Source organism: Ochotona curzoniae, unplaced genomic scaffold, assembly GCF_017591425.1.
Source record: "Ochotona curzoniae isolate NIBS_2020 unplaced genomic scaffold, NIBS_Ocur_1.0 contig_3643, whole genome shotgun sequence".
Classification (NCBI taxonomy): domain Eukaryota; kingdom Metazoa; phylum Chordata; class Mammalia; order Lagomorpha; family Ochotonidae; genus Ochotona; species Ochotona curzoniae.
The window spans coordinates 5775639-5798976 of NW_024465933.1; the positions used below are offsets into that span (position 1 = coordinate 5775639).

Genomic DNA, 23338 nt, shown 5'->3' on the forward strand with positions numbered 1-23338 from the left:
AAATGACAAAAACAAACTCAAAATCGTGGTTCTGCAAAGTTCAAACAGTGCAGAAATAAATCACTTACTCATGCACTGAATAAGGCAGAGGCTAATTCCATTCAGGAGAGGAATAATAAATTCAACTAGCGTCGTTTTCACAAAACAAACATTTCTGACTTCTCTTTAGGTAAGGGATATACTGTATTATGTATCATACTCTACTTACATGTTCTCCTAACTCTACTGCCAGCACTCAGCAACTTCTTGATTAGACTTACTCTGTAACAAGTGCAGAATTTCATCTGGGTTTCGCAATAGTGTCTACCATGAAACAGCACACACTTGTAGAAGCGTACAGTTTAGAAAGTACATTAAAATGTAGGCTATGGAGTTCACAAATTCTGTGTTTTTAAAATATTCTTTCAAACTAAAAGCTGCAGAAAATTAGTTCTTGAATATTCTACCGAAAACTCTTGAGCAGCTAACATTTTTAATTTCTTAAGCTTTTTATTTTCTTAAAAATATTTCAATGAGTGTAGTAACCCATCTTTTTGAAAAATAATCCAAAAAAAAAAGAGAGAGAGAGAGAGAGAGAGAGAGGGAAAGATTACAAATCTTTTGTCTTAATCAGTGTGACCAAAGGTTTGTCATCCGGACTGTAATCTTCATAGGCAATGGGCGTTACATCATACATCGCAGGCCGAGATTTCTTTCCAAATCTGAAATCACAGAGAAAGAGGATTCTGGTTGGATGCATATAAGAGCTTAAGTCCTGTTAAAGGCAAGTGGTAACAATGACTTACACTCAAGAATCAAATGGAACCCTAGCAGTAGTCCATTGAACACATCCTCTAGTTTGCTGGTGCAGAAATAAAAGAATCCTGATATTAACACTGATAGGTAAAACATGAATATTTGATGCAAACACCAAAGAATGGATTTCACAAGACAGGCCAAACAAATGTCAAAGTTTTTACATTAAATCCTGGCAAAGCAGTTGGGCATGACAACGCCACAACAGGTTTTAAGAAAACATATGTTGATTTGCCTTTATCTTCTAAGACCTATAAGTCTTGGAGAACAAAGCGTATGTTACATCCACTCTAGCGCTTGAAATACAGCATGTGGTGGTGGGGGGGAGGGTGTTACAGACAGACAACCTCTCCCGTGGATTTTCAGGGATAAGCTGTGAAGGTTTTGAGGTCCTTTGAGACCTCAATATAACAGAGGAAGAGAACAGGAAGTAGTGTCAAATGCAGAGACACCTGTTCATGCAGTCTCCCAGCATCTATCATGCCAACCCCAAGCCCCAGGTACACACAAGCCATTGTCCCAACAGATCTGCAAACACAAAAATCCCCTGGATGGCAGGGTTGAAGACTCCTAGAAGCCAGGGAAGTCAAACCCAATTTCAGGATTTACTGCTAAGCCAGTCTTAAGCAGTTATTACAATAAAGCTAACTCAACTTCTGGGTGGTCTGAAAGGTAAGACCCCTCACCTTTCCTAAAAGCCTTGGAGTACAACAGAATTTAAACAATCGTCCACAAAAACCCACCAGTTCTCCCCCTTCCTTTAGATGTGTCCAACCGGGTTTATTAAAAAGGAATTTCAGAAGAATGTTGCATTTTGAAAAAGGGGGTTCCTCTGAAATAAAGGGGTTCAACCACCAGAGCTTGGGTGCCTCTCTGTCTCTTGCTCCCTGATACACGCTATGCTTGGAGAAGAGAAGCAGGATCCACGGGGTTGTGGCGAGTTTGGCATGGCGGGGGATGGGGACGAGAAAACAGTGCATTCGTCAGATCATCTTTCATTTGCAGCCATTTGTCAATCTTGAACTCCCATTCATTCCCGTTTGATTGACCTTCAGGAGCAGGGAGGTATACCAGGCTAGAGGTGGGGAAGTCAACGCTTTGTGCCCCAGGAGACCCAGAGCCAGCCTGCACCCCTTAGCAAGACTTCCGTCTCTGAAATGTGATGCTGCGCTGAGCCTGGACTTGTATCTGCAGAGGTTGGGTCGAGTTCCAGGCTGAGCGGAGAGTGGGAAAGGCCTGCTGCACCTGACCCTTCCCCTCAAGTCTGAACTCATCAGAAACTGCTTTAAGGGAAAAAAAAAAACATATATTCTGACAAGTTTTCAAAGCTGCCACATACATTGTTCAAAATGTATTACTTACTACTAATAATTTAACAGAAAAATTTACCAACCCTATAGAAACTTCTCCACATCCTAGCTTATAGCTATGGCTTCCTGTGGAAACTTTGATGTATGAACCAAAAAATCATATTAATTAACTGAAAATTTATAATTGACCAAGAAGAAAAATCTAAACTTGATGGACTCCGTTAGATTTTTTTAAAAGATATTTTCATATGTCTTTACTGTTTGAAGAAGAATCAGTTTCCTCAAAATCTAGAAAATTAGATGTCTGTTTTATTCAACCAAAAGCAAGGTATTGTTCAAAGGACCATAAAATTAAATGTGAGACTGAGAGTGGCTGTTGTGCAGTCACTGAGTGTGCTAGACAACTGCTGACACCCCTCCACAATGAGCCATTTGTTCACCTGTGTGTGCTCAAAGCAGACAGCTGGGCAGGCAGCACGACTTTGCCTCCAGACTGCCCACCTTCCTGGGGCACATGGTGATGACAGGAACGGGTCACGGAGGACCGTGACGTTAGCAAGATAAACTGGTGAACCTCGGACTGATGTGTCCAGCAGGGAAGGCGCAATCAGGCCGGGGCCTGAAATCCCCTTTCAGTGTTCCAGCTGTCAGAATTTAGCTCTTCTGACACAGGTGAATCACAGAGCGCCCCACCCCACGTGCAGCATCTACTGAGCCAAAGTGAAAATGGTCTGCTTGATAGAACATCTGATGGATGTCACATACATATCCCATGTCTGATACAACGGAATCGCCAACCTCTCTCACCAGGGTGGACTCATCCTTGGGGATCCAGGGACGTGAGCCCATGCTGACCTTTCAAACAGTAACAGCTTTTTCTACCTCCTTCATTTCTCAAAACTGGGTACATGCCAGGAGATGAAGAAACACCTGTAGCCTTCTATCTTAAACTCCAGGCACTAAAGCAGCATAAGAGGCTGCTTAATTTTTTACCACAGTTTTAAAACATGATTGTTCTTTTCTCAAGTAGCATGCTGTTTTTCTTATCGGGATACATTTTAGTTGTGAAAGAAAAAATTAGGAGCTAGAGAAAATTAAATTGCTGTGTAGGGGTTAGCAAACTATTAGCTGCAGGCCAAGTTCAGCCTGTTGCCTGGTGTTAAGCAGCTTTCTTGGACTGTAGTCGAGCCACTCACACTGATTCTGGATGTTTACGTGTAATATAGCAAGAGTGGAGTATTCACAACAGGTTGTGTGGCCTGAAGGCCACTACTGAACACCCTAACAATCATTTTTGTTTCCTTCCCCAAGGGAAAAGGCGTCAATGTTTTGTGTGTTATCCTTTGTTCTGGCCACTCCGCACCACAAAATCTTTTCAGCTCCGTTAGCAGGTATGTAGTAAGCACCTCTGAATATGTCATACAAGGGAACTTCAAATAGTTCATAGGAAATAAAATCAAAGGCTAGGTTTATTTTGTATCAAAAATCTTAAAACCATGTATATGAGAAATCTTCAAACAGCTATGGAAAAAAATGCTTATTATGAAAAAATTGATTTAAATGGACTTAAAAAAATTTTTGTACCAAAACAAACTTCTCTTTTAATTCTACTTTCTTGTGAACTTACGGACGCATTCGCATATATAATATTTATTACACATGTTAACAAAAGCGAGAATATACTCTGCATACTGTTTGCAACTGAATTCTCACCCTCAATTCTGTGTGAAGTTTGACTGGGAAAGCATTCTTGTCTATTAAAAAAAATATCATACAAGTTTAGAAAATCAGTGGGAACAACTGATTCTTCAAGAGCTGGTGGGCAGCTATGGTCACGTTTCCGCCTGTTAACTCCCCGCTGAGCTGCGACCACACACCATGACACTTAGGAGATACTGCTGAGCTTCCAGGAGGGCGCCAGCGTTCTCCGGGATGTACATGAGCAGGCATGCCCTCTCCCTCCAGAAAAGCAGTTCAAACGCTTCTTCCCAGCTCCTCCTCGAGGCCCGCCGAGAGCTCGCACGTCAGGCACTGAGGTCAGTGTTCATGTCACACCAGAGTCCCGTGATTGTCTCAATTCTAGGGACTGATCCTCTCATCTCATTGTCACAGCAACTTAGGGGATGAGCAGGTTACACTTGTCCCACTTTACCAGAAGAGGAAATAAAAGATTAGGAATCAGTTTTCGAGGTCAGACTCCTTGTGGGAGGTGGAATTATCTGGCCTCTGGGGCCTGAGTTCTAGGCGTTTCGCTGCAGCCTCCATGCACGTGAAGAACACGCGACCTGTGAGTCTCTTTTCCCACTCCTGGTGACCGTCTACATACTGGGTGCATTTGAAGACACTGCCCTCGAGCTAGCACATCTTTTACCCTGGACTTCCCACGTAAGAAACCTTGTATAAGTTGCATGATCTCTCTAAGCCCATTCTTGCCACCTGTGTCATGGACTACAGATTCAGATTTTTGCCAATGCCTTATCTCAGAACCATTTAGAATGGCGTCTGACCCACAGGAAGCTCTCAGTCGATGCTGGCCGCCACAGAGGCACTAAACAGAAGCTGTGACACCAGCAGGGCGCAAACATTACAGGTGGTGACAAGTCTCATGTGCCCATTTCTCTACAAGAATAAAGGGCCGTGTGCAGCAGCTCTAAGAGCAGACCTTCTCTACCAAGTTCACAGCCAGCCAACGCTGTAGAGAATGGCCGTGACCCAGGACTGAGAAAGACCAAAACCACTGTGTTTGGAGCTGCTGAGCAATACTGTCCATCCATGGCTTGCCTCTTTCTGCTTTGTGAGATCAGGCCTTTCCTGCTGAGACCTGGCTTCCAGCAACCAAGATGCGACCTCAGGATCAGAACTCAGAAAGAGCCACCAGAACTCAGCTCTGGCCAACCAGTTACAAACTCTGCTGCCTGTGTGTCAGCAAGCTGCCAACGCACAGGTGACTCCGGAGAGAAGACAACACCAACAGATGGCCAACCTCAGTATCACCAGGTATTTCCCCAGTCACTTGTGAGTGTCCCGGGTGACCCACTCAGCATCCTCCCACAGAGCATTGTGCTATGTTCATTTGCCTTCAGTATCACATCCAGACTGGCAGCAGGCAGACAGTCTGAGATACAGAGTAGGTGTAGGGTAACATCCAAATGACTGAGAGTTTGCCAATGCCTTTCTAGGGTTTCCCAGAAAGGGAGCAACAGGGGCCAGTGGGCCAGAGACCCAGCCACAACCTCTGCATAGGCAGGCTGCAGAAACATGAGATGGTCACTAATTCAGCTGCCAAGGGAGATGTTCTCCTGAATTCCAGCTATTTGGGAAGACACTCCTTTAATATCATCATTCCATCTGCTGTCACCGGTGCGTGCAGCAGCTTGTTGGCTAGGAAACCTGCCATACATATTTCTGATAAAAATCAGTGCCAAATAGAATCCAGGTTTGTAAAATGCATTCCAGTCGATTCTCTGCTTCAGGAGTTTCAAGACTATTCTTTTTTTCCTTCCCAAGAGGCCTACATGGGAAGAAAAATTCATCTCCAGCTTTACAAAGCTTGCCTCTTGGCTCCTGAACGGGCCTTACCTACAATACCTCTCGAGGTGGGGGGGATCTGATTTCCTAGGCTGGGGTCATGGGTCTGGTGCTGGGTCAACCCCTCACTGAGATCACCCACTCATTTCTGACCTGAAAATTTGCTGAGATCTTCTGTGTGCCAGGATCCTCGGGACACAGAAGCAGGTGCCTGAGAGGAGATCATGCTGTTTGGGAGCATTGCTGCCTGAACGGGCCTCAGGAGCAGGAGGCAGGAAGAGCAGCAGCGCAGGCCCTGAGGAGGAGGCCAGGCTCCCTGCTGTCTCTCACAATTAAATCACAGCTGGGTTCAGGTCCATCCAGGCATCACGGCAGGACCGCCTCACCTCCCAAGTGCCACCAGCTCCTCTTCCCAGAAGCCAACTGTAACTTTGTGGAGCAAAGAAACAGTTGCAAGATTTGGGGTTTGATCTTCTAAAGAAGACTTTTTTTTGCACCTCTTCGTATCTGCAGCATTGAGACAGAATTCTGTCAGTGTGTGTCTTGACCAGCACCAACAGATGACATCTCAGCGGGTGTCATCCAGCTAACAGTGCCCTTGAACCCAGCCCTAAGGCATCAACTTCAGCCAGTCTCAACTATACTGACTTCTGAGCTGATCTCTTCAGGTTAGTCCACTGATGGAAAGAAAACATGGCTCACTTCAATGGACAAGGTTGCTATTGTCTTTTTTAGGATAAATACTCTTTACATTAGCTGGGTTGTTTATAATGGCTCAGAAGCAAATCCGGTGTGATCTGTACAAACCTTTAATAAGGGTGATTTAACATGACTGTTATTACTAAGGATTACTTATCCATTTCTCAGTGTGTGGAGCTATCAAATGGTCTTTTAAAATACCCAGTCATGGAGTAGCTAAAACTGTTCTGTTGCCTGAGGCCTCATGCATAGACTTCCCCTGACAAGCACATCAGCCCAGACCTTGCTGGAATCCTCCCTCCACAGCAGGACACTGCTCTCTATCAGGATGGACTCTAGAAGTGACATGGAAGCTGTTTCATTATCCTTTTGTAAGTCCCCGCATCAATCAGAATCATCCATCTAGGCAAATGGTCTGAAAGCAGCATAGTCCAATATCCCAGAAATCATCGGGAAATGCTTCAACACAGAGAAATTAACAATCAGCTACTGATGCAATGATGAACACAAATTAGATGAACGAAAGTATTCAGTGTAAACCAGAGCTGGTCGCACAGCCTGGCTGCCTGCTGTCCCGTTACAGCACTGCACTTACTATGCTTTATCTTCTCGCGATATCCTGTGTCTGTTACAAACCTGGTACCAAGAAGGTGCACCTGTGAGCAGCGCTTCCCCTGCCCGCTGACACCCCGGAAGCCCACCTGGCATGACGGATGGAAGCGATGGCATTGCTGAACTCGCTGTCGATGCTGCGGCAGTTGTAGAACTCCTCATAGGCAGGCCGGGCGGAGCCCTGGTACTCGATGCGGCTGATGCGGCAGATGCCCACGATGAGGATGATGAGCATGAGGATGAAGGCGACGCAGAGGGCTCCGATGATGATGTACAGAGAGTGCCGGGGCATGTTGGTGAGGCTCTCCGCCATGTGACCGGACTTCCACTGCAGGTCTGAAGGCCAAAGCAAGCACAGGGCTGGGCATGAGTTGTGGCCTTTGCAACTTGTCTTTCCTTCCCTGGCATCAGTAATTTACCATTTCAGAGCCAGCAAACCTAGAAGAATCATCCTCTATGCATAGTCCAGATCAAGGGATGAAGGATTTAAGGCATAATGGCTTTTCCCAAATCATGAAAACCCAGGAATATGTCACGGGAAAACGTGCAGAGGGGGTAGAGAGTTCATCGAAGGAATGTGAGTGGAAAACTGCTCAGCTCCATAATTATCTTTTAAATGAAATTTCTCTACCGACATCCAAATGTTATTTTTAAAATATGATAAGCACAGTTGACAAGGGCACACAGGAATAGAGACTATAACTTGATACATTACCCTTCTGAGGCACATATTTTAATGTGTTTTAGGATTTGTGCTGCAGAAATAACCCCTGTAAATGCAGAAATCCCCTGTCTAAGAAAATTCATCTTAGAATCACAACTTTAAATGTGAAATGCCCCACTACTACATATTCATAGAAAGGCTCGGAAAATCACCAGGAATCCTGTATTCATTACTGGGAGTTAATAAGCCTTCACATTTTGCTTTAGAGTCTTCAGATAATTTTTAGAAAGAGATAAAACATTGCAGGTGTAGCTACATGTCCCCTATTCTTGTGCTCTCGTACCACCCCATCGGCTCCAACATGATTTATAACAGACAAAAAATGAGACATAGCATTAATATTAGGCTCTTAGTAAAATGTAAAAATATTAATTAACCAGCAAAAGGCTGAAATGAAAATGATGTATTCTAACATGACCTACTTATGTAATAAAATAATTTGTGAACTGTATATGACTTCAGAATATCTAACTACTCATTGAAAAGCTGAAGTTCATGTAGGGGCCAGAGTGGTAGGGTAGCAAGCTAATCCTCTGCCTGACAGAGCCGGCATCCAATCTCGGTGCCAGTTTGTGTCCAGACTGCTGCACTTTCAATTTAGTTTCCTGATTGTGGCCTAGGAAAGAAGTACTGTGAAATCTTCAGGAATCATCTCCCTATTCTATTTTAAGTGAGGAAAAATTTTTACAAAATGTAGTTAAAAGGTTTGCTTTGGTAGGAAAAAAAAAACCATTTGAAATCCATGCATATCCAGATTCCTTAAAAAGTCTATGGAGGGGTTGGTGTTGTGGCCTGGGAGGTAGAGCCACCGTCCTCAAAGCTGGCATCCTGTACTGAGCACCTGTTCAAGTTCCAGTTGCTCTGCTTCTGATGCAGCTCCCTGTTAACAGCCTAGGAAAAGCAGGTTAGGATTGCCCAAGTATTCAGAAACCATCCAAGTGGGAGACGTGGATGAAGCTCCTGGCCAAGTACTGGTCATTGCAGTCATCTGGAGCAGAAAAGCAGTGAACAGGTGATTCTCTCTCTCCTTCTCTCTGTGTAACTCTGATTTCCATCTCTCTCTGTATAACCCTCATTTCCAAATAAACAAATCTTCTTTAAAAAAGAAGAAAGTTCACTGAAAATGTTAAGAGGAAAATTACATGGATTTCAGATTTTTTGCACCCACACGCTTCACCATTTAATTCCATTTCAACGAGCTTGTTAAAATACCCTCATGTTTGTGGCTCCTAGATGTCCACAACTTCATCTCAGCTACTTCTTCAGTGCTTATGGGATCAAGGATTAGCCATCCCTTGCCTTGAACTGTTAACATCTGCAGAGCTCAGATAAAGATGCAACAACAGGACAAGTCCTCAGAGACATTTCTGAGAAGCCCAACAGCAAAGTGACCCGGGTGCCCAGCCTGGACGGTCCCTGAGAAAGGCAGAGAAAAGGATGCAGGGAATGACTTCTGAGTTTGGGTCCAGATAATCTGACTGGTGCCACTGGAGTTGGCTGGCCTGAGCTCCTGGCACATGGAGTTTAGTGTGACTGACTCTCTGCTCCGTCTGAACCAGTTTACAAACACAGGTGCGGCAACATAAATCGCCACAAATGACGTCATGACAGAAAGTTGCTTTGTAGAAACAGAAGCAAAACTCCATGGCTAAATCAGCAGCCATGTCATTTGGCAATAGGTGGTACATGTGAGAGACAAGATTTACTTTTGCAGCTAAAAGAGTAAGACCAATTCACTTGATTTCTATTTATTCTAACAGTCTCTAAAAAAAATCAGACACAAACTGGAGTTCAAGGCTCCATGAGGAACATTACAACATCCATTTAGCAGAAACACGAGGGCAGCTCGCCTGTACTCCAGCTCAGTAGAGCACGCAGATCTGGTGTTGGTCATCACAAGTCCATTTCTGGTGATCTACCCAATAAACAAATGACTTGACACTTGTGTTAATTGTGTAAAAGCCAAAACACACAATCACATGGCTACTGCTTTGAAAAAAACAACGGTGCTGATCTTGGGCTCAGTTTCTCTGAGTTCCTCCACAGCTGCCATTCCTCACCGCCTGCTCCATCTCCCACGTGTCTGCATTCCAAGTGGTCTGGCTTTTGAGAAAACTTTCTCCAAATGACTCCAAAAACTTCTACTTTCTTTCCTCTCTCTACACTTTTCTTTAAAGTTATATTCTATTTTACCATCTCCTGAAACTTTTCTGATGGGAGTGAAGGTGAATGTCTTGCTAACTAAACTTGAGTTTAGTAGCCAGGCTAGAACTGAGCAAAGTCAATACTTGGTCACACAGGCAGCAAGTTGGTCTGCACCAGGTGGCTGCAATTGCTGTCTGCCAGTCCAGGCACACCACCCTCCAAAACCACACTTTGCTGCATGCTTGGAATCCCTCTGCATGTTGGCTGCACAGCACGGGGAAGCAGCATGATCCAGACTGATGGGGTCAACTTATCAGTCCCAGCAGGTGCACAGTCAGAAACACAAGCACATGAGCTGTTCAAAAAGAAGGCATCCTCTTCATTTTTCCTTAACTGGGATTTTGTATTCCACAAAGTGCTTTTGCACTAAGCATTTGAGTTGGTCCCCAAAATTCCTTCAGTTGGGAAAGGGGGTTAGCCATGGACTACGACTAGTTAATTCGTCTACCTTAGTTATTTATAGAGTAAAAGTGAGTAGATGAGAATGTCATTGTGGAGATGTCGTTTAGTAGCTTCAGAATTTCTGAGACAATCTGCTACCCAGAACAACTGCAAGGGGAACCTCTGGATTACATTATGTTTCCTGTAGCTAAAGGTTACAGGTGCAACCAAAACAGTAAGATGGAAAAAGAAATTAACCCTTGCGAATCCGCACACATGGAAGAAGGGAACAGAAGGAACAGATACACTTCTTCCCTGGAATCCATTCAGAGCATCAAGTACCTACTTTGTGCCAGAAAAAAAGTGAAAAGTTTGCTCATGGGGCCCAAGTCTGCTGAGGGATACAGAGATCTCACAAGGTACCCACAAACAAAGCCAAGCACAGCTGTGCCCTGTAGCTGAGCAGGGATCACACCAAGACATTCAATGCTGACCAGAAGACCTGAACACGTGTGTGTGTGTGTGTGTGTGTGTGTGTGTGTGTGTGTGTGTTTTCAATAGGAAGTGTCTTCAAGACCCCCACATGATCACGTCAGGTGGACAATGAGCTCATTATCTTGGTGAGTAACAGCTGACATTGACTGAAAAGTCTATATGTGCTGGTTTGGATTCTAAGTGTCTTGGGAGTTAAATCACTTATTCCTCTTAAAATGTTCTAAGGAAGATACTGTTATCTCTAACTAATACAAGAACCAATGAGACTCGGAGGGAAGTGATTTTCCCAGGATTAATGCACATCACAGCTGGCAGAAGAAGCCTACTGCTTGCTGAATTCTTTACTTAGTGGAGGGTTAAGCTGGTGAGAATATGCCACTGCAAAAATTAATAGGAAAGAAAGGACAAGAGACAATAGGTGGGAGAATAGGATGGGAAGTTTCATTAGGCTCCTAAAACCATAAAATTCATACCCTTTATATAATTTTTTAAAAGTGAATAAGAGAATATGTGTTTAAATCCAGGCATTGTGTTTCTATAGCCACATATTTCAATAAATAAAGTAGTGGTTTGCAAAGTGAAGATTGCAGAAATCAATGAAGTAAGACTATACTCATATTTTGGAAAAAAAATTAGAAAACTGTATCAGAGTGTGTCACTCAGGAAAAAGTATTATTTCACGTTTGGGGTGCTTATGTGCATATTTATGTGTCATACATAGCGTCAAGATATGAATCATATCTTCCGGCGGGTTGCAGCCAGAGGCCTGAGAACCATTCCCCCGGTACATAAACCCATCAGCAGTTTTCAGAGAAGACTAGAAAGATCTGCTCATGTGCTGTTTCTACGCCACAAGGGAAATGGCAAGGCCTAATTCTATCAACAGCAACCATCGATCCATATACTGTGTGTGACCCTAAAATACTCCGTATTTGTAGAAAGTGCTTTTTAACCCACATTCTCTCACATGTCAACAGTGCATTTGGGAAACACAAATCTCACTCCGGGTAGACTTCCAGGGATCACTAGTGATCAAAGAGAAGGACAGCTCATCAACAGTTCAAGCAGCCATGTACTGAGTCCCCGTGGGTGCCAGGCACCGCAGTACACGCTGACATTCACTGTCCCATTTCTCAAGGACTGGGGCTAAGAGATCTTATTTTCCAGCCACGGAGCAGCTGAGTTGCAACTCACAACGACGTCAAGTCACAGCACTGAGTTCCCCCACGCGACTCCAGAGCAGCATTCTCTCCGCTCGGTCAGGCTACGTTCCTCACACACAGCCACAGTTATTCCAGGAAAAGTAACCGGTGCTCAAAACATCAACAGGGTAAGTACGAAATAAGCGTAATTTCCAAGTCACCTTGGGACTGCCACATCATTGCTTCCAAGACAAAGATTTAAAAAGCAAAGAGCCAACGTATATAGATAAACACTTGTGAAAAATTACAACAATAATAACCATCATGCCAAATCCAAGTATTAAAACTGAAAGCCCTTTAACCTAGCCATTCCAGCTCTGAGACATTACCTTACTGATACTCTCACACGAGTAGGCTGCTGTCTACTGAGAGGCGGCAGTATTAACAAGTAGAGCAGACCCAGCATGGTAGCCGAATGGCTAAAGTTCTTGCCTTGCACACACAAGGATCCCATATGGGCGCCAACTCTAATCTCAGTGGTCTCACTTCCCATCCAGCTCCCTGCTCATGGCTTGAGAAATCAGTGGAGGATAGTCCAAAGCCTTAGGACCCTGCACCCATGTTGGAGACCCAGAAGAAGCTCCTGGCTCGTGGCTTTGGTTCCGCTCAGCTCTGGCTGTTGTGGCCACTTGGGGAGTGAATCAACAGACAGAAGATCTTCCTCTCTATCTCTCCTCCTCTCTGTATATCTGACTTTCCAATAAAAATAAAATAAATCTTAAAAAAAAAACACAAGATGAATAAAATAATCCTTTACTATAGGGAAACAAAAGAGACTTGCATAGTCTATTGAATACATCTACAGGAATACATGATAGGGCCCAGTGTGGTAGCCTATTGGCTAAATCCTTGCCTTGTATCCACTGGGATCACATATGGGCACTGGTTCATATTTCACCTGCTCCATTTCAATTCCAGTTCCCTGCTTGTGGCCTGGGAAAGAAGTAGAGGCCGACCCAAGGCCTTGGAATCCACACCCATATGAGAGATCTGGAAGAGGCTCCGGGCTCCTGGCTTAGGATTGTTTAAGCTCTGGCTGTTGCAGCCACTTGGGGAGTGAACCAGCAGATGGAAGATCTTTCTGTCTCTCCTCTCTGTAAATCCGACTTTCCAATACAAATAAATAAATCTTTAATAATAATAGAACTAATATTTTTAAAAGAATACATGAGAAAAGGTTCACAGTGTTTACCGATGTGAGGTAGTGATAAAAATTATTTTTGGTTTTGCAAAAAGGCTGATTTACACAAAAGTGAGGAACAGACACAAAGCAGCTCGCCTGTCCACATAACGGATTAAGCACGTAACAACTGTTGGATGGTTGCTGTGCCAAAAATTCGGCCCCTGAACAAACAAATGTCTAAGAAACACTCATTGGCGGATAAACAGGGAGCAGAGGAAGCAAGTGTGGAACAGCTAAATTGGGATTAATCCACCGGTCCCACTAGGTTTCAGCATCGTCAGCAATGGTAGATGAGAAGCCATCTACCTGAGTAGGGCTCCCCAGTGACGGGGTGGTGCTGTGTTTTCAGCATGCACAGGTGCTCTCAGTGCCATGGGGAATAGCCCGTATGTATGTCAGGATAGATCCCCTCCTCTCCTTTCCCCCCACTCATGCCATGTATAGTAGGAGATACTTTGTGCCATTCTGGAAGGTAAAGGCAGCAGAATATATCTGCCTTACCTTTTGTGCCTGCTGATATAGGACCACACTATTTGAAGGATGGAATCTACACTTCTGGAGCTGGAAGAATGAACCTTGCCGGTTAATCTCTCCTTTTGTAAATGAAGAACTAAAAAGCCAGGGAGGTGAGATGTGTCATCATGCACTGTGAGGGCCTGGGGGCCAGAAGACACTGGACTGGACCCAATGCCTCAACCATTCTCCACATCTTCATCTTTCATGATGGCAAGTCATGTCTGCTCAAACATTCACCACAACTAGAATGATGCTATAACCAGTAAAATTCTATGTCATCCCCAACTTGATCAATCAATCAAGCTGGAAGAAAAGGCAGGTATTATTGATAGGATGGGGTGTTAGGCAGAATAATGTCTCCCAACCATGCCCACACTCTAATCCCCAGGTTCTATGGATGTGTTACTTTATATGACAAAGGAGACTTTTGTAATGTGCTTAAATTGAGGCTATCGAGATAGGGTGATTAACTTGGATTACCTGAGTGGGCCTAATGTAATCACATTAGTGGGAAGGACAAGACTGTGAGAGGGAAATTTGTGTGCCCACATTACAATAGCTACAACACAATTTAGCTTGGATTTGAACCCAAGCTTGAATATTTTTATTATCATCATTATTGGAAATAAGTATAATTTATATACATTTTTACTAGCATTGGACTTGAGTTTAAAATTTACTGGACACTCTTAGTGTTTCTGAACTTTCTTATCCATACTCTCCTATACAGGTTTATCTTCACAATATGATTTCAAAAGTAATACACAGATGTGACTATCAGAATGCATGATATGTGTCATTCCACATCATCACATTTTGGAATGAAGACTGGTCTCATTTTATGGTTAAGTACACTGAGGCTCAGCACAACTAAGCCCAGTCACACAAAGAAAGCCAAAGTCAGGGTGAGAACCAGATAGACAGCTAGAACGTTGTGCATTCACCACCCTTATTCCAAACATACACCACAGGTAAGGGTCCCTATGCACTGAGGACTCTAGGATGGGGTGAAAAGGACCCCTCTTGTTCTAGGAAGAGACTAAGGATGTAGCTGTCACAGCAGAATGACCAGCACTTTCTCAAACAGGTAAACACACAGCTGCATATCAGCTCTCCATCCCTCTGTCCGCTCAGCTCACTCCTGGTGTCTGTACATCTCAAGGGCCGACTGCGACATGGTGAAACTGCTGCAAGTTCACCACAAGACAACACTTAACTTGGAGCAGCCTGAAATGTTTTTCAGATTTTCTTTTAAGCTTTGCCTTCATTGGACTTCTTTCCAGGCACTTGAGGGAACTTAATCCACTTGAAGACCCTTGCAGACTTAAGTGCAAAATGAATTTACATTCTGTTTTGTTTGGTTTCACCAAAAGAAAAAAAAAATCTGACACAAAGGCTCTATTTTCTGATAGGATTCTGATGCTTCTCCGCGAAGCACATTTTTGGCTGCATGAGTAGTGGTGAACTCTGGATGACATGTGAAAGTCCTCACTCCGGGAAAGCTGGATTCAGACACTGGAAGGAGTGGGCACAGTGCACGGGAGGGCGGGAGCGCTAGACGGGGCTTGGGAGGCCTGGGTAACCTGTGTTGTCTCCAGGGCTCACTGCCTTGCCAGTGACTGGTGAGCAGGAGTTATCTGGTTACAGCTGGCATCTTCGTCTTGCTGCAGGCAAACGTAATGCTACAGTAGAGGATCTGGCAAAATACTTACGGATTTCACAGTTTGCTCCCACCCAGCCATGTGAGCAGTGGCAGCTATAGCCATTGGGCTGGTCCAGGCAAGTTCCAGCGTGATGGCAGGGATTACTGTCACATTCGTTTATGTCAATGTCGCACTCGTCACCTAGGAAACACGGAGAAGTGACTGTGAGATGGCTGCACCCAGGGTGCCTAGCATTTCTCTGGCAAAATGGAGATGCAAGGCTAGAGGTCAGGACCTGCAAGTTGGAGGCCAATCTGCTGTTTGTATAAAGTACAGAACTCTCAGAAAATTCCAGACAAGGGATCTCATTTAGTGAAACTAAAATAGGGAAAAAAAATTAGCAGTATTCAAAAGAATTTCTCCTTAAGTCTGTTTAACCAGTTAACCACAGCTGATTCCCACATCTGAATACATTCTTTGAGGTTGATCGGAAGACTGAACTTGGGTTCCTGGTTTATTAAAGAAGTCTTTAATTTTGGATTCCATCAGCTGAATCTTGTTATTTATTTTTCTGAAACTCCAGAAAGCCAAAAAATCTCAGTTTATGATTATTTTGTAGCCAAGTGTTTGAGTATATGAGACTAGACATTTGACTCTTTTCTGGAAAGTTCTAGGACAAAGCTGGGAGTCTTGCCTGAGCCAATTATGAAAATTTACCCTACTTTCCAAATCCCTCGATATGCCTGGCGTAGAGAAAGGGACCTGAAATGCCCAGAATAGCACCCAGCCCACCTCCCGTGACGCAGTCGTGAACTGAGAGTAGTCTAACCCTCACAGAGAGTCCCTGGGAAATGGTGCCCTGAGGGAGACTCCCTCACAGGCAGCGTGCGGCCTCCAACTCCTGCTCAGCTTTTCTGGGCATCCTTGCCTATCTCAGAGAGAAGCAGAATCCCAGCGATCCAAACACTCTAATCCAAACACTGATTTATAGGAAACATTGCTATCGGCTGGAACCTGAAGATGGTATATAACAGACAAGTACTGCAGGACTTCAACCTTCTGTGGAACCTGAGAAAGTTGCTCTTAGAGAAGTTAAAGAGTAGAGGGATGGTTAGGAGATGCCCGGAAGGCTAGGGAGCAGAGCCAGATGGAAGCTGGTACTTGACTGACAGGTACCAAGATACAAGGGGCAAGTTCTGTGGTGTTGTTTCACAGGAAGGTGAACACAAATAATAAAAACATACTCTATCATACATGTCACAAAGCTAGGAGAGAGAATGCTGAGTGTTGCTACCATAAAGAAATGATACACATTTGGGGAGATAAATTCTGTCTTGAAGGTTTACAGAACACATACCAGTATGGAAACATCACATGGCACTTCATAAATATGCATGATTTTATATATAAAGAGTAAAATACAAGTTTCTCAAGTTATATCAACAAAGCCATCTTCAAGTGATTTTAAATCCATTATGAGTCATTATAAAATGAGCACACTTCTAAAACATAAAACCATCACGTGGAAGCTAAAGAGGATACTTCAAGTTGAGGCACTCTCTCTTAAGTGACTGAAAATGAGAAAAGAAATTATCAACATATGCCAGCATTTGGTCAGATAATTACACAGAAAAAAATTATCCTGAAATAAAAACACCTTGCATAGCTATAATCAGAGCTGAAAGCAAGAATGCAAAATCAAACATTGTGTCCATTTACAAAAGGCAGTATTTCATCAAGCACACAGTAGTTCCTCTCAGCTTATTTAACTCACGCATTACTTTCATACCTGCCAGTGGCTTTCCTCACATTTACAAGACATCCTCTCATCAGGCATAGACCATCTTCCAGGCAGACGCCCACCCTGACATATGTCACATCTGCTGAACTTCACATTCTTCATGTATTGGACATCTATTTTGTTTTTAAAGTAAAAGCTATAGAATGAAATATCGACCACCTCGAGGTCACAGTAGGTTGATAATAATTCAGTAGTGTCTAAGTGAATGTGTTTCTTGCAATAAATATAGTAATTTATGTCAATAGAAAAGACATGAAATTGATTGCTTCTTACTAATTTCAACGGTTGTCTTTCTATAATGCGATAATCACACTGAGTGGAAAAGGGCACAGACTAAGCTGTTATAAACAGCATTACATGGTATGCCAGCTGAAGAGACATCATCAGAAACACGATGAGAAATGTTAAAAGGATAAAATCAGAGGCTTTGACAAATACTACTACTTTCCAACCACTAAGGGAAACAGGCTTAATTGAGGTATTTACTAAACAATAGTTCTCTTTGGCTGGCTATCTTACCACTGCAAGCTCTGAAATGAGATGCCCTTCTACCTTTATAGTCAGCTACAGCAGTGGTGCCACTGTCCTTGCCTCTACAGTCCAGCAAAACTCGTAAGTTCCACTCTGCCCCATGAAGATCAATGCCACTGTAATACCCTTCTAAGTCCATAAACTCTTGCAAACCCACAGCTGTGGGTCCAGACTACTTCATCCTGTTCTGATGCACAGCTTCTTCAGCGAGGTGGATGCCAAATTCCGATTCCAGGGCAGCCCCGTTGCATATTTTTGTTCTTGAATCACCATTAGGCTTAAACAAGTAGCGAGGAGTCCAAGCTCCCTAAAATTGTCTGTTCTTGAGATATGCTGGCTCAGAAAACGTGGTAAAGGCAGACATGACAGAACAAAGAAAAAGTGAACTCTTGTAGACAGTGATCTACAACCCTCAGGAGAAGAGCACTGTGAGTGTGTCAGACCTATACCATTCTGGTTTTCCCCACCACAGCTTTCTTAGAACTGCAAAAGGGATTAAACGGCATAAGGTAATGATATAAACTCTACGCTGCCTAGGGAGCCAATTTGCTGGCACTGTTTGTATAGTGTGTGTGCTTTACAGTAACCCAAGAGTAACGCCTATTTCTGATACTTCTTGATTTACTTTAATGACCTACCTTCTGGAATAACACTCCAACACCTTTATAGTCCGGGAGTCAAGAAGTACAACACACCCCAAGCAAGAGCAATGCCAATAAAACCACACTGAGGCACATCGCTAATGCATTCGCTAAAACCTTGTAATACAGGGGAAGTCTTAAAAACAGCTACAGTGATACGTATGGATCTCAAAAGACAGAAGAGATGCTTATTCCCTATTCCTCCCTCTAACTACAACTGAAAACATCCTGGACACTCCTTTCTAGATGGACATAGAAGATTCTGAGTTTGGCTGGGAACCAACACGCAGGCAGCAACACAAGGGTGAGCTTGCTGAGGTTTCATGTCAGCTTTGCTGATCAAGGACTAAGTCTGGAAAAGCCACCAATTCAGCAGTGTCAATACATGCGGCGGGGAAAGGGAAGGGGGTCTTCCTCAAGGCCAGACAACAGGATATGGCCAGCTTCAAGGCAAAATGTATAGACAAAAACTATTCCAATCCAGCTAAACACTGCAAAAACACTAAGCTTTGCCCCTGTCCAGGTGAGTAAGCGCAGAATAGAGCACGGCAACATCCGCCCTCCAGGACGCTTCAACACTGGCAGTAACAGAACCAACCTTATCTCCCACTCTCCCCGAACTTATTTCTATCACCCATATTAAACAAACTTAAAGGAACTGACAACATAGAAAGAATTTTCTCTGACCATCAAGTAACCAAACTAGAATTCTGCAAGGGAAATATGGCAAAACATCTGAAAAAAAAAAAAACAAAGAACTCAAAAACTAAGCAATGAACTCGTAAGTAATCCATCAAAGAAAAAAATATGAAAGAATGCTAAGAATAAGCGCTTATTGCTTAGAATGTTGCTAATGTTGTGGCACAGCGAGGAAAGTCGCCACCTGTGCTGGCAGCATCACATATGGGTACTTGTTTCAGTTCTGATCACTCCACTTCTGATCCAACTCCCTACGAATGGCCTGAGAAAGGCAGTGGAGGAGGGCCCAAGTCTCTGGGCCCTGTCACTCAAAAGGGAGACCCAGAAGAAATTCTTAGCTCCTTGCTTCAGCCTGGCTCAGCTCCAGCCATTGCGGCCATCTGGGGAGGTAGCTAGAAGATGGAAAATCAACATTGCTCTTTCATTTTGTCTCTGTCCATCCTTCTCTCTATCTCTTCCACTCTCTCTGTAACTCTAACTTTTAAATACACAATTTTTTTTAAGTGAGAGAAAGGGAAAAAGCATTTGATTGAATAAAAATGAACCTATGACATAAAATATGTGGATACAATGCAAGCAGTCCTGAAGGGGGAAAACTTTAACACTGAATGCATGTATTAACCTAAGGTTTCAGTTAAATAATGTAGAAAGAGAAACACAAAATAAACTCAAAGAAAATAGAAGGCATCACATCAGAGAGGTAAGAGAAGCAATCAAAAAACTGAAAATAGTAAAATGATAGAGAAAATGGAAAGATTAAGACAATAAAGCAGTCTGTTGACAAAGGAAGAGAATGATGCAGGTTACCAATACCAGGCATAAAACAAGACAGCACTACAGCGCCCACACATCTCAGAGGATGGTACGGGCTGCTTCAAAGACCTCTATGCACAGAGAGCTTGGGATTTAGAGGAAAAAGAGCCCCACCACAAAAAACAGAAAGCACCACAGCTCATTCATTATGCGGTATCTCCTCTGAATAGGCTTACAACTACTAAGAAAATTGAACAGATGAATAGAAAACTAAATTATCTCTCAGAAGATTAATAGATAAATTTCTAAAATCCTCAGCAAAGAAATCTTCAGGTCCAGCTGTTCCTCACTAGTAAATTCTATCATATACTTAAAGAATTAACAAGTTGACATCATCTGCTACAAATAAAACACCTCCCAACTCATTTCTTGCTATTAGTTTTGCTCTGATATAAACCAAAGACAATATTAAGAAAAATGTAGACAAATATTCCTCTATGAATATAGATCATGAACAAGATGCTAGGAGACAGCGTTTAGCAATATACAAAAAGAACTATGTACCATGACCAAGTGGGGTTTATCCTAGGGATATAAAATCAATTCAGTGTTTGAAAATTAATTTATGCAACGTAGATCATAAATAGGCTAAGGATAAAACACACGAACATATAAATCAATACAAAAAAGGCATCTGAAGAAATCTGATACTCATCCATGATTAAATTCACCAAGAAAAAAAGAAACAGAGGAATTCTTTAATTTGATAAAGAACATTTTAAAAGCCCTAGAGATCAAGTTATAGACTAAATACTTTTCCCTTAAGCTTGAGTAACAAGGAAAAACATCTAGAATGTCTAGCCTCTGGTGTACTAAGGGAATAGAAGGCAAACACACACACACATACACAGATCAAATGCAAAATGAGCTGCACACAAGCATTGTACTCTAGCTGACAAAGATATTTCTCACAAGGACAATTTGACAATTCTGATATTTCTGTACATGAACATCAGAACTGAACAGTTATGTAAACAGATGTCAGATACCAGGTATCTTGTTGTTGGTTTGGGAGTTCACGAAAGTGTAAGTAGAGAAATCCAGAATTACCCACGTGGTAATGGATTAGACCTGGAGTCATGGATTTGAGTTGGAGATGGCACTATCAACCCTTACTAAGCTTGGCGCAGGTGGAGACAGCTGCACACTGCTGTCTACAAATCCGTATCTACCCCGGTTAGTACGCACACACGGATCTCACCGTTGTGTTAGTCCAGAGAACCTGAAAGCAATGACATCTGAATAACAACAAGCACAGCAAGCGACTAGACCTTCTGAATACAATTCTCTAACAAAGGGGAAAGAAAGAATAAAGGGATCTTTGGGGAGATGGACAATTCGAGGACCGGGGAAGAAAAGCCTTAGATGAGACTGGAATTCCTTACAGAGTCAGAAAGTACGCGCTCTAAGCAAACAAACAAACAAGCCAAAAATCCCACCCCCACAGCGATGGGAACATATACACAACGATGGGACATAGCAGCCAAATGAAGACACTCTAGGTGTCCAGAGTGGGACCGTTCTGAACAATAAAACGAATACAGCATTGGATTATGATGCAAAGTATGCCACAACCACCTGGGACCATGTGTGGATATAAATAGTGACAGATAAAGAAATCGAGGGGAATGAATTATCACACACATAAGAATTCCAGAAAATTCATGTAGCTACTCCACCATCTTATTTTCAGAAGGCTACACAAAGTTTAATGTTGCAAAGATAGAAAACAGTAACATTACAGGAAAAAAAAAAACCTTGAAAATCACCTCAGCTAGGTCATCAAGGTCCACAAGGACCATAGTGATCATAAATCATGCTAATGGTGGGTATGACAGGTTTAGAAATTAGATCCGCTAAGAGCTTCTTTCAGAGGACCCAAGATGTCTGAATGGGGTCAAACAGCCACACAAACTTGGGCTACCCTGGGCCACTCTGTCCTGGTTAATGTAATGGTTGGTTGACAATAGCTCATCCCATTCCAGCTTTCCCTGCATTGTAAGTGTTATCTTAGTTACTAGTTTCTCATTAATCAAGTATATCTGTGTTCAAATGACATGCTATGTAATACAGCAAATGGACCCAACATTTACAGGACGTTTCATCCCATAGCTACAGAATACACATCCTTGCCCTCAGCACATGGGACATTTAGGCCACAAATCAAGTCTAAGCAAATTTAAGAGAACTGAAATCACACCACGTGTCTTCTAAAGAATATAAAGAAACAAAGCTAAAATAAACAAGAATAGTAGAACAACACCCAGCAATACTTGGAAACTAAACAACACTCTGCTAAATGATTAGTGGGTCACTGAAGACATTAAAAAGGAAAACAAAAACTTTACAGAAATAGATTAAAATGAAAAAACAACATATGAAAATCTTAGGATACAGCAAAAACAATACAAAGAGGGAAGAATGTAGCATTAAGTACCTACATTACAAAACTAAATGTGTGAAGCTAAAGATCTGATCACGTGCCATGAGTACTTAGGAAAATGAGAACAAACCAAGCCTGAAATCAAGAGTAGGCAAAAAAATAACATCACAGCAAAACAGATAAAGCTCCGGCCAGATTCACAAAGAAAAAGAAAAGAAAATATGAAACATTACAAGTAGTATGACTAACATACAAAGAATCAGAAGAAACTGATATGAAGAATTATGTGCTAGTAAATCAAAAATCCTCAAAGAAATGAAGAAATTCCTGAATCCATATAATCTACCAAGATTAAATTAATAAAATAGAGACTATCTAAACAGACTGAGATTGAAACAGTAATCAAAAGTCTCAAAGCAAGGAAAAAACCTAGGCCTTCACTCACAGTTGTACCACTGAATCATACAAAGCATTCCAAGATTAACTCCAATACTTCTTCAACTATTCAAAAATGCTGAAGAGGATGAAACAAACAAATGGGGTCATAAACTCAGAAGCTTCCTCAGAGCAAAGAGTACACTGAGTGACATCCAATGCATTGAGAAAAAAATATTTCCAAGCTATCTATCCAACAAAGGATTCACATTCAAAATATGTTACCAACTTAAACAAAAACTCGACAACAGAAAAACCAGTTGAAAAGTGGGTGCAGGGTCTTCACAGGGAGTCATTGACAGAAACACAAATGGCTAACAGACTGAAAAAACTGCTCAGCAAGTCTAGCCATCAGAGAAATGCAAGTCAAAACCACAATGAGATACCACCTCACTAAGAATGCCTAAAACCCCAGAGTAACAAATGCTGGAGAAGGTATGGAGAAAGGGCAACACTTAACACTCTTGGTGGGGATGTAAGTCAGGGCAGCCACTGTCGAAGACAGTATGGAAATTTCTTTAAAAACTAGAAGTACATTTGCCATTTAATCTAGCAATCCCATGTCTGGATGTATTCCAAAAGACCTGAACACCTTGTATCAGAGAGATACTTGCAGCAGCATTATCATGTTGAGTCATATAAGCCAGACACAGAACAAATTTCGTATGGTCTTCCTTAGGTGTGGAAACTGGGATTTAAAGTAATAAGAAAGGACATCTTTAAAAGCAAGAAACAAAGTTAC

The 23338-nt window shown here is 42.6% G+C and overlaps 1 protein-coding gene across 1 annotated transcript in view; it reads right to left on the reverse strand.

Moving 5' to 3' along the window:
• Positions 1 to 578: 578 nt before the first annotated feature.
• The window catches only part of DNER (delta/notch like EGF repeat containing), a 287788-nt gene continuing 265028 nt past the window's right edge, over positions 579 to 23338 (reverse strand). Inside the window, exons 11-13 of the mRNA XM_040982795.1 lie at positions 15363 to 15494; positions 7034 to 7280; positions 579 to 701 (exon numbers count right to left, since the gene is read on the reverse strand). Coding sequence (XP_040838729.1) covers positions 590 to 701; positions 7034 to 7280; positions 15363 to 15494 — 491 coding nt within the window. The 3' untranslated portion in view covers positions 579 to 589. The remainder of the gene's footprint in view (positions 702 to 7033; positions 7281 to 15362; positions 15495 to 23338) is intronic.